General features: G+C 41.3%; 1 protein-coding gene across 2 annotated transcripts; it reads left to right on the top strand.

The window, feature by feature from the left end:
* The first annotated feature begins 1,783 nt into the window (after positions 1 to 1,783).
* On the top strand, positions 1,784 to 15,791 carry LOC308320970 (cytoplasmic tRNA 2-thiolation protein 2-like). Of its 2 annotated transcripts, none has more exons than XR_013964578.1 (17): positions 1,784 to 1,832; positions 2,490 to 2,553; positions 3,000 to 3,074; positions 3,570 to 3,648; positions 4,215 to 4,274; positions 5,485 to 5,545; positions 6,933 to 7,042; positions 7,476 to 7,732; positions 9,199 to 9,334; positions 9,476 to 9,607; positions 10,041 to 10,132; positions 10,429 to 10,535; positions 10,676 to 10,777; positions 11,245 to 11,343; positions 11,968 to 12,034; positions 12,196 to 12,254; positions 12,702 to 12,713. XR_013964578.1 is itself a non-coding variant. In XM_080771723.1 (17 exons), exons 2-17 carry the CDS (start codon positions 2,498 to 2,500, stop codon positions 12,760 to 12,762), a joined length of 1,542 nt encoding a protein of 513 aa, XP_080627849.1. In that variant the 5' UTR covers positions 1,784 to 1,832; positions 2,490 to 2,497; the 3' UTR covers positions 12,763 to 15,791. The 2 variants fall into 2 exon arrangements, 1 of the variants encoding a protein (XP_080627849.1); XM_080771723.1 differs by having other exon boundaries at positions 11,245 to 11,332; positions 12,702 to 15,791.

Genomic DNA, 15,791 nt, shown 5'->3' with positions numbered 1-15,791 from the left:
GTTTGGATGAGGGACTAGCACTAAATGCCAGAACCATGTTGGAACGATCAGCGAAAAACTTTGCACGCACACTCCTAGTAGGCCAAGAGAGAACCTCTACCCTAAAATCCAGCATGCCCTTGCCTCCAAATAAAATGTAAAAAAGAATTGTGTTTGTTGTCATAATTTGTCACGACAAGAGTTGGCTTTGTACGAGGCTTAAAAGGTTAATACTTAATACTTTTTTAAATGTCTATGAGGAAAATGAACAGAGAATAATTTCCTGGGCCCTGGTAGTGGGCGCGACTGCGACACTATAGTCGTTTTTATGGTTTGCACCAATAAAGAAAACCAAATATTTTTGCACTATTTTACAGAGTTGATAGTATTGATAAATAGCTCAAGATAAGCATGTGCAAGACAACGTGCAGAAAAGTCAAGGGCAGACACTTCTTTGAGCGATTTTCTTCGACATACTACGGTATGTTGTTTTTCATGGTTTTCGACGATTACATTTTTTTTGAAAATCATGTCAAATGATTTATGTCGTTTTCGACGACATATGTTGTAGCCTACGTAATGTATACATGTCATTTTGGTGGAAAAAGTACTCTATTGTTTTACTTAAGTAAAAGTACCAATACTGCAATTTAGACCTACTTTGTTACAAATAAAAGTACAGAATTGAAAATGTACTTGAGTAAAAGTACAAAAGTATCATCAAAATTTCAAAATGTGTAGGGCCTCACTCACACCTTTCCATCTAGCATACAATGATACAACATTGTATACTTGTACACTTTCGGCTGCCCCCCTCCACCTCATACTACACAAATGTTGTGTCAAACCATGTGACTCCCATTGGAAATGCATCGCATAGCTTGCATCAGCTATACATCTCATACAATACAACAAGCATACATCAGTCTGTTGTAAAGGTGTGAGTGAGGCCTAGGGCCTGAGCCTCACTCACCTGCCTGCCTGCCTGCCTGCCTGCCTGCCTGCCTGCCTGCCTGCCTGCCTGCCTGCCTGCCTGCCTGCCTGCCTGCCTGCCTGCCTGCCTGCCTGCCTGCCTGCCTGCCTGTCTGTCTGTCTGTCTGTCTGTCTGTCTGTCTGTCTGTCTGTCTGTCTGTCTGTCTGTCTGTCTGTCTGTCTGTCTGTCTGTCTGTCTGTCTGTCTGTCTGTCTGTCTGTCTGTCTGTCTGTCTGTCTGTCTGTCTGTCTGTCTGTCTGTCTGTCTGTCTCTCTCTCTCTCTCTCTCTCTCTCTCTCTCTCTCTCTCTCTCTCTCTCTCTCTCTCTCTCTCTCTCTCTCTCTCTCTCTCTCTCTCTCTTTATATATCTCATCCAAGTTCCACCACTCGTGCCTGTGTGCGTGCGTCAGTCTATGCTTGTCAGTATGCAGTTCCGTTTGGTGTCACAGGGTGGTGCACTGCTCCTTTTTGTTCAAGATCTGTGTGTGTGCGTGCATGCCATAGAGTTGGTGCATGCATGCGTGCGTACACAGCTGCAGTGAATTGATTGATTGGTCCCGAACGGAGACCGAGCGGAGACTCTTGATACTCTTTGCACGACCGTAGACTTGGAGACTTTGGAGTTATTTTTAACGGGACAGCAGAAGAATCCCGAAACAGTTTGATGATGATACAGTACTTCACATTTTTATTTCTCGGACACGTGTGATGTGTGTTTTATGTAATATTGCTAGCGCTGTGTAATCTTGACATGCATGCAATTTTGTAGTTTTGTAGAATCTACATACCGGACACAAATTGACGTCACTTGTAGTACGTGACCGTGACGTCATCAAAAAGGGACGTGTAACCACATATTATTCATATTGCATCATTGAAAAGGTAGGCTGCATTTAACTTTTAAACTAACGTAACGGATGAGAGTACGGGACACATTACTGGGTTTTTTCAATATCCGATCACTATAAATTATCAAAAGAACCATTCAAGATTTGTGATGCTGTTGCTTGTTTAACAGCCACGGCAATGTTATGATGAAGAAGATTGTTGTCAGAACTTTGCTCTCTTAATACCCTGACACGTTCACTTGTTCCAGCTTATTGTTCCACCTTGTTTCAGGAATACACATTAATGAAGCAGCCAAATCTGCAAATAAATTTGCCATCATGGATAATGCTTGGTCACTGTCACATGAGACACACACTAGCTGTTGGTCCCTACGAACCCATTACACACTTTGTGTATATTATGTGTGAAAGATTCCACTCCCCTTAACGCCCAGTCCACCACAATTCACAGTGCATCTATACTGTACTAGTTGTAACAATTATCCCCAAAGGTAACTTGTAACTTGCATAGTTGTGGACTGGGCTTATATTAAAAGGTCCAAGGACTGATTGCTTGACTTATTGGTAGCTTCTTTACCTTCTATAAGAGTTCGGGTGTCCATAATAAACTAACAGGAAATTGTCACAACAGTCCTGCTTATAATATATTTTGTATCTCTATGTCACTGGATTTCCACTAAACTCAAGTCAGATTGCAGAATGTGTGATGTGGATGAAGAATACAGTGGTCAGCTGGAAGTGCGAGACGTTCCGGGGTAAGTTTGCACTTCCTCCCCACATATTTGTGTGTTGTCACTGCTTGTCAACTTGTTGTCACTGCTGTTGTATACTACTAGCTCACCTACCAGTGATGAGCCCCCACCGGGGGGGACGTTCGTAGTGCCTCTGTTACCGTCCTACTCCTAATCCTCCTGCCAACACTCCCTGCTTGATGGGGGTGACACAGCTCAGCCCGTAGGATCACCCTCCCCGCCTGGCTTCCCTTTCCTGAACATGCACCACAGTGGATTAGAACCCCCAGACTATGTGGTGGTGGACTTGTTGGTGTCCTTTCATTTTTCAATTGCATCTTTTATTTTAATATTTTGTTACAGATTGCAGATGTTAAAAACCCCAAAGACAAAGTTGAAAATAAAACGCACAATCGCACATGAGTGAGTCTCCCTGGTTCCCTGATGGCTTACATTCTGTCTTTTTGCAGTGTTGTCAAGATATGCGTCAAATGCAAAGAAAACCCAGCAGCTCTGGTCATCAGGGCAGGAGATACCTTCTGCAGGTAAGACTTTGAGTAAGAAGCTCTGGGGCATGTACAATGATTGAAGGAAGTCATCACTGTAGGGCAGAGATGGTGTTTCTACTATCAGTAGGCCTACTATATCAGTACTATCACTACTACAGTCTTCACACAAAAATAGTGATATTAACTGATCTACAAGCTCACAATGCTAAGCTTGTAGAACTGCTATTTTTGGAAAATGTCTTCTATAATGACATGCCTAACACAGAAACACCTGATTGAATGTGGATAAGTCTCTTTTGTTTTTCATAAAAGGAAAACACTGTACCAATTATATAATCATTGATAACCTGTTCTTAATAAATGCTTATTTGACAAAAAAAGAAGAAGAAAGTGGATAAGTCTCTGTTGGTTTTATAAATATTTTTCCAGTAAATAGTATTAACAAATTTAACAAGATACCATATTCTATGAAATCTTTGTATTATTAAACATCACCCTTTTTTTTATAATAATGTTATTTTATGTTATTAGGGGCTGTTTCAAGGAGTACTTCACGCATAAATTCAGGGCCATGCTTGGCAAGAACAGAATCATTTTCCCTGGAGAGAAGGTAGGTTTCCTGTGTGCTCATATGTTTTCATTTTTTGCCTGCAATGAATGATCAATGTCTTCAACCATAGTTTAAATATGAACATAGAATGTTTTGCCCAGTCCCCTCATCACTTGTGAAATAACTACTAATGTAAATCAACTAAGCATGCACGACTCCAATTTGTCTCAATCTCTCTGAGAATTTTTACAGGCTCAGAGAGAGAGAGTGCATGGTCGGGAAAGTAACTTTAAAAAAAGGCATTTTATTATTTAATCATCGGCATGGTATGCTGCAGAGCAGAGATCACAACGTACGCGTTTCAGTGTGTAGCCTTTGTCAGCGTGGTGTAGTATTTTGCAACCATACCCTAGGATTGGGCAAGGGCTAAACGGGACGTAATATTTCAAATATCCATATTCATAATTTATGAATTTTGGATTATTAAAATATTACAATATAATAATGATATTGCACATGTCACTGTAATGTATCATACAACACTGACCAAGGCTACACACCGAAACGCTTGTAGATACTAATATCATATTTCCTATCCACTGACTGTTTTTCACCCTGACTTCTAGGTGCTACTGGCTGTGTCTGGAGGTACTTCTTCCTGTTCCATGCTCTATCAAGTTCAAGAGGTACAGTATGCCTGCCTGTCTACCTGTGTTGACATAGCACCCTCTGACAACGGGTACAGCACTAATAATAGTGGGATAAATAAAAAACTATGAATCATAAAATCAATCAGCTAACTCAATATTTTAGCATATCCACAGATACTGACCTGATGAAGATCCGTTGAGATCAAGCTGAAATAAAGTAAATCCTTGAAACCGGTGATCACATATTCTCTGTAGGGGGCATTACTGTTTAGTATTAAAGGTACTGTAAGTTATTATTATTATTATTAAATTACTTCTTGTAAAAACAAAAACAAAAATGTAAGCTTTATTCTGAATCATTGAGTTTTTGTGCAGTAACAGGGGTCTCTCCAGCTCTTTAGTAAACGGAAAATACTTTCAGGTTGGAATCTAAAATTCCCCTCTCTTCAGGAGAGAGAACTCATAGAGGATGAACAAGTGAAATTGGAAGTCATTAAACAAAAAAGGAGCATAAAGAATTGGCTGATTAGATGACATTCGGATAATAGACAAATAAATGATAAATGGTGATCAGTGCATATTAGAGCATATTAGAGAGTTTCCACTGCTGAAGAATATTCAATATTTTGGCTTACTCTCTTCTTGAGGGGCGCTAGCCCCTCCTATGCATGGCTTTTGAAGATTACGTCATATGGCAGCCAAGTCTGACGTAAATCTGTTGCCAGTGAAATCTATGGACTTTAATGTTTGTTTAGGGCACTAAACGTTGACGTATAATGAATTGCATTTTATAGCGCTTTTCCAAGTGCTCAAAGCGCTTTACAATGGTTAATTCATTCATACATTGGGAGGTGAAGCGGCGAACACTTCCCACATTCCGACTCATTGGAGGCAATGTAGGGTTCAGTGCCTTGCCCAAGGACACTTCGACATGTGGACAAGAGGAGCCGGGATTCGACCCACCGACCCAGGGATCATTGGACGACCTGCTCTACCTCCTGAGCCACTATATATATATATATATATATATATACAGTGGGCGCACTTCACATAAGTGTGATTTGTTTTTGAGGGCGCCTAATGCCTATGCACAGCCTTGTGTGTGTGTGTGTGTGTGTGTGTGTGTGTGTGTGTGTGTGTGTGTGTTTGTAGCACAGAATGTGATGATTTTATTGGCTGATGATGATAAGAGCGCCCCCTCACTTGATTCTGTTTACTACAAATTACATTCATGTATCTTTTGCAGGGTTTGAGTCTAAATGCTCACAAGAAGTTGAGGTTCATACCTGGGATTGTCTTTATTGATGGTAATTTGACATTCATAGTATACATTTACTGTATAGCTCTGACTTTATATTTAGATATTATATTTAGGAGGTTTGATAGGTGGCGATTGTATGTTCATGGTTCGGGTATTTAGCTAACCTGGGATGTCGCTGTGGGAACTTATACCAAAGATATAGCTCCGTTTGGAACCTCTATATCTACGCAGCTATGCTTTAGCTCCGACATGAGGATCCGTGTCAGGATATCCCTGCACAGGTCGAAATGGGGTCTAGCTGGGTCAAGCCTGTCCACAAACGGTGGCGAAACAGTATCAAACAGTACTCTTTTCAAAAACTAAAGGTGTCAGAACCGAGATACAGTTGATAAACTTAGGTCTGGCACTTAACATTTTCAGTCCGGCGTCAAACAACTGCTTAAATCAGGCTTTAAATAAATAATCACACCCGTGTAAACTGAGTGGTGCAACTCCCCTCCCCCCTCTCTCTCTCTCTCATTAGCAGGCAACAGTGCAGCACTATATCTCTCGCTGTTTCTGGCACAACAGCGCCACATAGGCGTCACATACTGTAGGCGCACACATGGGCGCATAGGTGAACACGGACATTGCTGTTCCTTGGAGTGGTTGCACCACTCAAAGTCAACCACCGTCCGCATGTGCAGTACTGCTTTCCGTAAGATTGCATTGGGAAAACATGGTACTGGCTGAAAAACAACCGCTGTGTAAGCGATTGTTTGACTTGTACAGTACAGTATCTACTATCTCGGTTCTGATACCTTTTTACTTTTTTAAAAGAGTACTGTCTTGATACTATCTTGCCACTGTTTGTGGACGGGCTCGACCCAGCTCGACCTGTGCAGGGACCAGTGCCGGGATATCCTGACACGGAACCTCATCTTGGAGCTAAAGCGTAGCAGCATTAGATATAGAGGTTCCAAACGGAGCTACCAAAGATCGTGAATATGGAAAGATATACTGTAACACGTTGATTACTTTGTTTTACAAGCAGATGACAACCGAGAGCACAAAACCAGAGACGGTATAACATGCAGTCAAAACTGAACAGAATGAACAGGAGTCTCAGAAACCTTTCCATAAAATTACTTATTTTGTGGAAAAATAAGATCAGATAAGAATAAAATAAGAAGTTAATTATTTCTTGTGTAAACTCAGCATTTTTGACACGCTGAGTTCCCTCTGAAGCGAGGTAAAGGGCTTGTTCTACTTTCTGTGTGCGTCTGTTGTGCACTGAAAATGGCAGATCTACAATGACTGTTTACTCCAGAATAGGGATTAGGGATGCTAGGGTTTATGCTGTTAAATAATCTAAAATGCTACTGTAAACATCCATTGGAAATCTGATGTTGCGCAACCTCAAATAATCACCTGACCATGAATTATACTTCCAGAGGGTGGTGCTCTTGGGCTGTCTGCAGAGGAGAGACAGAGGACCACAGCTGATTTGCAGGCTGTTTTCAAAGCCACCGGCTTCCCCTACCACATTGTACCTCTGGAACAGGTCTGCTTTCACTAAACACATTTTCAAAGATTTTCTTCATACTTGTGTGTGTGTGTGTGTGTCTGAATGCATTTCTAAACAATGGGGTGTGTTTTTATTGTCCTGTCAGGAGGTTTAGCGATAATGGTATTTGCATGATCATATACGGTATGATATAGAAATGTACACATTGACAAGCCCTTAGAAATACTAAAGAAAATAAGCGCTGTATAATAAATACAATGTAAGAAAAGGACATTCTGAAAAAACATTTTTAAGCAATGCTCAGCTGCTCGTGGGGATTTTATTGTTTGGTCCTAGTGTGCAAGACGGGGACAGAGTTTTAATCCTCTTTCCTCAGGGTTTTCTTGTAATGAAGAGAAAGTACCAAATAACCCGTTGAATGGAATGGAGGGATAGAATCTGACTGATCGTCCTATTTTCTCCCCGTCAGATTTTTAATCTTCCCAGTTCAGTCCTGGAACCAGGTTCCTCTGGCCCAGACCAACCAGCAGATGGCTACAAAGCTGCTGTAGACCACTTCATTAGCAACAGTCACAAGCAGCATGTCAGCCCAGAGAAACAAACTGACCTGTCACGGCTCAGCATCCAGGAGGGTAGACCGGATGAGTCTAGTACCCAGGCTTTGCAGAGACTGTTTTCCTCAGTGAAGACATTGACAGCCAAAGAAGACCTTCTGTACACACTCAGGTCTCTCGCTCGCTCGCACACACACACACACACACACACACACACACACACACACACACACACACACACACACACACACACACGCGCGCGCAAACACGGGCAGAGCACAAAACCTATTGTAGTGCCACCGACCACAAAATAGTCAAATATTGTGTTGCGTTCACTTGTTCCACTATAAACAACCGCAATGTAGTATTTATACTGTTACTAACATAAAACTAGAAAAGTCGCTATTTTGATAAATTGCAAAGTGTGGTTGCCGCAATCACTTATATAGGCCCCTCCCACAAATTTACAATGGCAATTACAATGTCCCGTCACCCCTGTGATCATAATGTATTTCCGAAATAATCATGTTTTGGCTACAAATGGTTACGTTTTTCGCATTTGCGGCGAATGAAAATTGAATTGCTTTTGGCTCTGGGTTGAGTAACGCACCCGCGACATATCATTCAAATTTGGGATGGATTGGTGAAATAGGCCCCTCCCACTAATTTGGGACGAGGATTACGGACGAACGATACGGACTACCAACATTACGCCTGTGGTGTTTTAATCGGATAGGTCCAGAGATCATATGTACCGATTTTTGAACACAATCTGTAGGAGGAGCAAAAAGTGTGTTTTGGCGTCATGACCCAAGGAATCCAGGGGAAAAGGAATTTTACGACCTACGGTTCAAGAGTTATAAGCCAAAACGTAAAGTGGGCTGTTATAGAGTGTACCAAAATCTCCTTGAGGGGGCGTCAACATATGTGTCACGTGGTAGCGGCCGCCATATTTGTTGGCTTGTCTGGTTTGTTTACATTGAGCGACTATCCGGTGTGCTTGTATACGTTCTTTTTTTAAACTGACCTCACAATGGTGCAGACTTGCTCAGTAAATAAGTGCCACAGCAGGTCACGTCGAGGGAATGAGCCAGAAAAACGAATTAAATTAGTCAGTGTCGTCAAGTTCGTCAAATTCTGACAAGGCCTGTGCACTGAAACGAGTTCATCTGGTCTGACCGCTGCTGCGGATCCTCTACATTATTAAATAAGACTCTTACTACAACTGAGAGTGCGGATTTTCTTCTCTTTCTACATTTTCTACCTTTGAATTTGCACCCAGCACAAGCCTGAATCTTTAAAAGACTCTTTGAGTAGATCGTGCCTTTTCCCTTGAAGTGAACTGTTAAATCTGAACCATGCAATGATGATTTAGATAGTTTTATCAATCTAAAATCATGTAAGAAACATATAAGATCAGCCCATTGCCCCTGATTAAAATGTTGTAAATCTGCAATGAACTTCAGTGACCTGGTACTAGTGACCAGTAATGAGAGTATCAAAACGTTTACCTCTGGCTGCCACTTGGGGTCGCCAACATACTGTATGCAAACTGCAAAAAAAGTGTGAATGGATTATACGGTAAATAGAAAACAAGATGTTAATGAGAAAAGTTAATGGCTAATGTGTCCCCTGTAGACGACATCTACTGGTCCATACAGCTCGAAGTGAAGGCTACACCAAACTGATGGTAGGAGATAACTGTACCAGACAGGCTGTCAAATTGCTTGCTAGTATAGCATTGGGCAGAGGAGCACAGTTGGGAATGGATACGGTGAGTGATTTTTTTATTTTTTTATTTAAATAAATACCGGTATATATTTATTATAATATACAGTATGTGATGGGCAACATGCAACGATGTTAAAAATCACAGACTAGAGAGAATTATTTTATAACATGTCTGTGTCAACAGGGTTTCTCAGACCATCGGTACAATGACATAGTAACAGTGAGGCCGATGAGGGACTATTCAGCCAAAGAAATCTCCTTCTACAACTACATGTTTAAAGTTCCATTCTTCTTTATACCCAGCCTGGACACTAAGGTCAGTCATCCTTTTTACAAGAACGTCCTCTCTGTTTTCCCCAGCTAAATGCAGACCCAGAGAATCTTTACATGATAAATGATTTGATACATTGTAATAAGTATTTCAGTTCAGCATCTTTCCATGCTTCACTGCCATAACACTCACTTGATTGACATGTTTCAGCCAGGTAAACTCCCTCTTCAGAAATGTTATTTCTACATCATTCATCCTCAATGCTCTTAGTGTATATTTCCACTTTCCTCATTTGCACCGTTTTCAGATATTCTATTGTTCACCTGAAAATGTATGTTAACAATTTGGAGGAACATTGGATTGTGTTACCACCTAGACCCATGGCTGGTTTCCATTGGGGCCCTTCATATTCAATTCATCAGCACATTCAATGACATCTCCCCGGACCGCACTAACTGGTTTGTGACTTCCACCAAAGATGCCAGACAAGGCCAGCATCCAGCGTCTTACAGAGAGCTTTGTCACTAAACTTCAGGCAGATTTTCCTTCGACTGTCAGCACCATCTACAGGTTTGTACAAGACTCCTGGAGTACTTCATGACTGGGATTTGTCACACAGCACAAAACGGTACATTTTAAAAGTTTGTGTTTCACAGTATATCATTGCATGCAGTGAGATTCTGGTGCAGATGTTTGCACACACACACACACACACACACTCACTCACTCACTCACTCACTCACTCACTCACTCACTCACTCACTCACTCACTCTCTCACACACACACACACACACATAAACTGGTATTAAATGCAATTTAAAATATTGTATATGTCTGGTGGATCCTGTGTCTTTGTGTCCTTTAGGACTGGTGATAAACTTCAGACAGTGTGCCCCGCTCTGAAATCCCTTGCTGTGGACGTCACTGATAAATGCCTGCTCTGTATGTGCACCTTGGACTGCACTGCTGCTGGTATGTTTGTTGTTCCAAAGAAAGAAAAGTAAAAAGCTATTCAGCCTAGAACTAACTATTCAGCCAGTCCTGTGAACAGTTGTAATGAATTCCAAGTAACTGTCCTTATCTTTCCTGTCTCTATCCCTCTAACTCTGCAGAGGATGCCTCAGCCTTCCAGGCTACTCTGATCTCAGAGCAACTCTCGCAAAAGAAACAAACTTCTGGAGGCTCCAACATTGGAAGCCCAACACTGACCACAGGTAGGACCCCGTCCACTACAACCTCATACATACAAGCTTACATGCTTGGAATTGTCCCACGTCTTTGTATGGGCTAAGACTTAGATAAGTCATTACTGTTCACTCACTCGTAGATGCAGAATTGTTAGGGCCTTCTACCTCTTTTACCGATGATGGTGCTTTGACACAACAAAGTAACTGCTGTTGTCAACAGCCAGTCTGTATGCGTGTGTGTGTGTGTGTGTGTGTGTGTGTGCATGCGTGCGTGCGTGTGTGAGACAGCTTATGGATCTGCTATTTTTGAATAGCCAACCCAAAAATTGAAAATGACACAGATGCTCTCCCGATTTGCATAGGTTAATAAATATTAACAGTTAGTTTCAAGGAGCATTCTTAGTCGTATTCTTATTTTTTAAGTGCTTGGAATCTCTTTCCCCAGTGTTTGTGGTTTCCTTGTAATGTAAATCCAGGCATCTGTGCTCCCTCAGGTCAGTGCTGTTCGTCCCAGGAGGAGAAAGGAAGACAGAGCTGTGGTGGGACAGGAGATGGAAGTGGAACGTGTTGCTCTTCTGCCAAGTAAATATCCTGTATGAAACGGTATTATCAGTGTGAAATGAGCATAATCTCCTGTAGCGACATTGTGTGCACTGCAATTCTGATAGCATTTGAGGGGTAATTCACCATATGATGTTGAATGGTGCAAAAATTTGCTTCTTGACGCTATAATTGGCCAATGTGAAAAGAGTGGCATTTCTTCCTTGTGGCTATGAGATTATATTTTTTTCATACTGTGTATAAATGTTTATATTATAAACTAGAAATAGTTCACCTCAGAGCCTTGGCTTTCTAGACTTGGCTGATACTCTGTTTGTTTAAAGTGCTCTTAACAACATAAAAAGAAAATCCATAGACTTGTATTTCCGAAAGCCAGACGTTGGAGCGGCTAGTGCCCCTCACAAAATATTATTGAAAAGAATAGTCTGGGGCAGAGGTTCTGCTCTAGCAAGGAGTGTGTGCACAGTTTCACTTCAAACGGGCCAATATTGCAAAACATTAGCTGTTCACGGACGGACAGACAGGGGGAAAAACATAGTCAAAATAGACAATTAGGTTATAGGCTTTCATCAGTGATTCATCAGTTAGTATGATTATGCATATCATATTCCAATGCAGTTGTTGGTGAGTTGTGACCAATTGTTGTTATATTCCAGGGTCCCACAAACACTGGAGCTGAAGAGCCTGTTGTGTTACAGTTGTCGCCTGACCATCAAAGATATGGTGGGTGAAACACAGCTTGTATGATCAGTGGAATCATTTAAAATATTTCAGATATGTCACATCGGTCTGTCTAGTAGTCTACCCCCTTATTTATTATGATCTGTTGTTTTCTAAAAGCCTCTGATAAATTTTTATATTTCTCTCTTCCCTTCCGTTGACAGTCATCAGTGGAGGATCTACCTGACTACATCCTCTCAGAGGGACAAAAGAGGAAGAACAGGTGAGGGGGGATATTTAGTTTGAACAAGTTCCAAAATGGCTCTTTGCACAACTGTAGTAGTGTAGTCCCGGGTTTCCAGAAGGTGGCGTACCCGATTCCTGTTCTGGTTCATTTTCCTCATCTTTGTTTGATTGGCTCGGCAGTAGATCTGATGTGAACCCATATGACTTCTTCATACGTTTCTGGAAACTCAGGACTACACTAATGAACGTAGGCTATTGCTCAACATGCATTGTGCAGTGAATGCTGTTTACTGGACAGTCGCAGAATTCTGTCCTGATTAGGATTGCTTTTAGGCACCAAGCAAGCTTGCATATACAAGGACTTACCGTATCTTGCCACACATACCGTACATATACGTTTAGGCCTTTTCTATGAATAAATCACAACTTGAAAACATCAAAAGGCCTTTCCATAAAAACAAATTCTGTGTGTTCGGTTATCTAGGTCTGAGATGAGACAGGAGATCAGAGAATTCCTATTGGATGAAGATGATGATGACAACTAGGACGAGGATAAGTCCTTTGGCTCCCCTCAGACAGCTGAACATTCAACACTGAGAAATATACTCGAATGCTATATCTTTTATTACATAGGAGAAGTGGTACCCAAAACAGAAGAAAAACCCAAAGCCACAACAGCTACGTCGCTATTGCAACACCCACAACACCATCTTACACACTATCCACACACACTCACACGGCAGTGACGTCACACACTTACCCTTCGTAGGCCTTCGCAGTGGTCCTGGCCTATATCCTCAAAACACGTCGTTCGACAACACTCCGCACCAGCCCACAAAGAATAGTCTTGGCATTGGCACTAATAATGCCTCACTTCCACACTCACGCCGCCAATGCATTTGTTTAATACACACATTCTCGGGACAAACACCCAAACACCCACATCCCCGAGGCTTTCCTACACGGCACACGGAATCACTGCTGCCCCAACAGGGCCAGAACCAAGCCCAACAAGCCCACAAACAAGCCCTTTAAACCACGCTACTTACATACACTACAACTCGCTTACAATTCGCAAACCTGGCAACACTGCCTCATACGTCACCAGCTCCGTCGAGCTCACAATCTGTCGCAGCCATCTTGCTTTTCATTTTGATGGGAGAGTGGACATTTAATGCAAATAAATTATTTATAGGTCCAGCAAGCAAATCATGATGGTCTGTTTGTGCTCAATAGGTCACAATCACATTCCGAATTTAGGTGTTGTGTTTTGTATGACATTTTCCCCAGTAGTAGTTTCATATCTATCTCAGCTTTTGCCTGATAGCACACATGCTAACGTTAGCAGCATTTGATGACAGGTTGCCTTAGCAACGTACAGTGTACGCAGACCTAACATGAGTTGTTTACAACACAAACACACGGCCTTTTAACCACGCTACTTACACACAACAGGTCGGGAGTTATTAAACCGAACGTGGACGCTGTTTCAGTGTTACATTTGCTGCGCATATCGGATTAATTGTAACGGCATGCATGATAAATGTAACAACGCTAAAAAACACCATTAAACATATCGTTTTCAGCTTAAAGCAATTATATTTCATTGAAGCAACTCCTTAGCATTGTTTTCATACCATGAATGTGACAAGAAAATGTATCAAACATAAGGGAAATATTAAATAGTATCGGGTGTACCAGTTTGGGCATTTCTTTTTTTTCAATGGGCCAATACATTGATTAAACAAACGTTTGATTGATTGAGTTGTACCATGTTATACAACCCTAAACTAATTTTAGAATACACTACACAATACAATACAATTTTAGAACATATTTTGCACGTTTCATTTTTTTACTCAGAGATCCGTTTAGCTACACATGTAATATTTTCAGGCAACGGACCTACACATGTCAGCTACCATAAACCACTTCAAGTTATTAGGACGAAATAACTGACAGGAGTGACGGTGCTGTGCTGTGAGTAAACTAATAGGGGAGAGCCGCCAAGGATGTAACATTTTGCACGTTTCATTTTTTTACTCAGAGATCCGTTTAGCTACACATGTAATATTTTCAGGCAACGGACCTACACATGTCAGCTACCATAAACCACTTCAAGTTATTTTTTTGATAAAACAGGTCGGGAGTTATTCAACCGAACGTGGACGCTGTTTCAGTGTTACATTTGCTGCGCATATCGGATTAATTGTAACGGCATGCATGATAAATGTAACGACGCTAAAAAACACCATTAAACATATCGTTTTCAGCTTAAAGCAATTATATTTCATTGAAGCAACTCCTTAGCATTGTTTTCATACCATGGATGTGATAAGAAAATGTATCAAACATAAGGGAAATATTAAATAGTATCGGGTGTACCAGTTTGGGCTTTTCTTTTTTTTCAATGGGGCAATACGTTGATTAAACAAACGTTTGATTGATTGAGTTGTACAATGTTATACAACCCTAAACTAATTTTAGAATACACTACACAATACAATACCATTTTAGAACATATAATATTGGCCAATAAGTCAAATATGTAAATATTACATATAATGGCATTGAATGGAAGCGGACCATTTGTAACACATGTTACAAATGACCCGCTTTTGCAAGTTTTCTTTGCCGTTGCTTACAGACCAGAATGAACGTGAATTCCGTCTAAACACGATGCAAACTAATGAAGAACATAAGCATGAAGACATCCATGTGGATTTTTATTCACCAACACCAAAAAAAAAAATGTAGCACACATATACTCCAGGTGTAAAATTATACGCATTTTGAAAAAAGTCAGATTTTCGCCAATAACTCCCCGTAGGACAAAGGTAAACACTTCAAACTTCCTGGGCACGTAGAGTACGTTGCTGTACACATACTGACGCGATGGCGTCATGGTGGCGTTGACCAATCAAGAGATAACGTCCATGTTACAACCGTGAAGCGTTACAACCTTGGCGGCTCTCCCCTACATTTGTTACTAACATTAGGTTGTGGCGAAGTAGAAACGTGGCGAGCAGATAGTGTGTTTTGGACAAACAGGCTAGGTATTGGTGTTGATTTGGGTCAACTGGACAAACAGCGTGGTGTTGTTTTGTGTCTGTGTTTGTGTTGGAGCGCCTCAGTGTGGCCGTACAGGTCATGTGCAACCTCTTCCACAGAGAGATGGAGACACTAAATCTCAGCTGGACAAACATGTTTGCATGCATGCTTCGCTGCCTTGCATGCTGTGTGCTACTGTTGAGTCTGTCACTTACTTTGACTGATTTATGGCATTGTCTTTCTGTTAAAATCCAACTATGTTAATTTAAGAACTCTGGGCATATAGGTCATTGTTTATTCACTGTGCACACGTGTAGCCTATTGTATGTCAGACTGTATGTCTGTCCCACAGTCACAATCCTTTAGTAATTAGGCTGTGGAAATATTCAGGACAAAACAATGGTACATTTCCAATAACCCATCCGTTACTACATGTGGAGTCAACTCCCGCCATTTATTTCTTCCCATAGTGCGTGGCGAAGTAGCTCTGGGATGAGTGCGCGCAAAGCGCGCACAAAATTCT

Source organism: Protomyctophum bolini (genome assembly GCF_963924005.1).
Source record: "Protomyctophum bolini genome assembly, chromosome: 9".
Taxonomy (NCBI): domain Eukaryota; kingdom Metazoa; phylum Chordata; class Actinopteri; order Myctophiformes; family Myctophidae; genus Protomyctophum; species Protomyctophum bolini.
The sequence above is the reverse complement of the archived record's forward strand: the minus strand, read 5'-3'. Positions and strand labels throughout refer to the sequence as shown.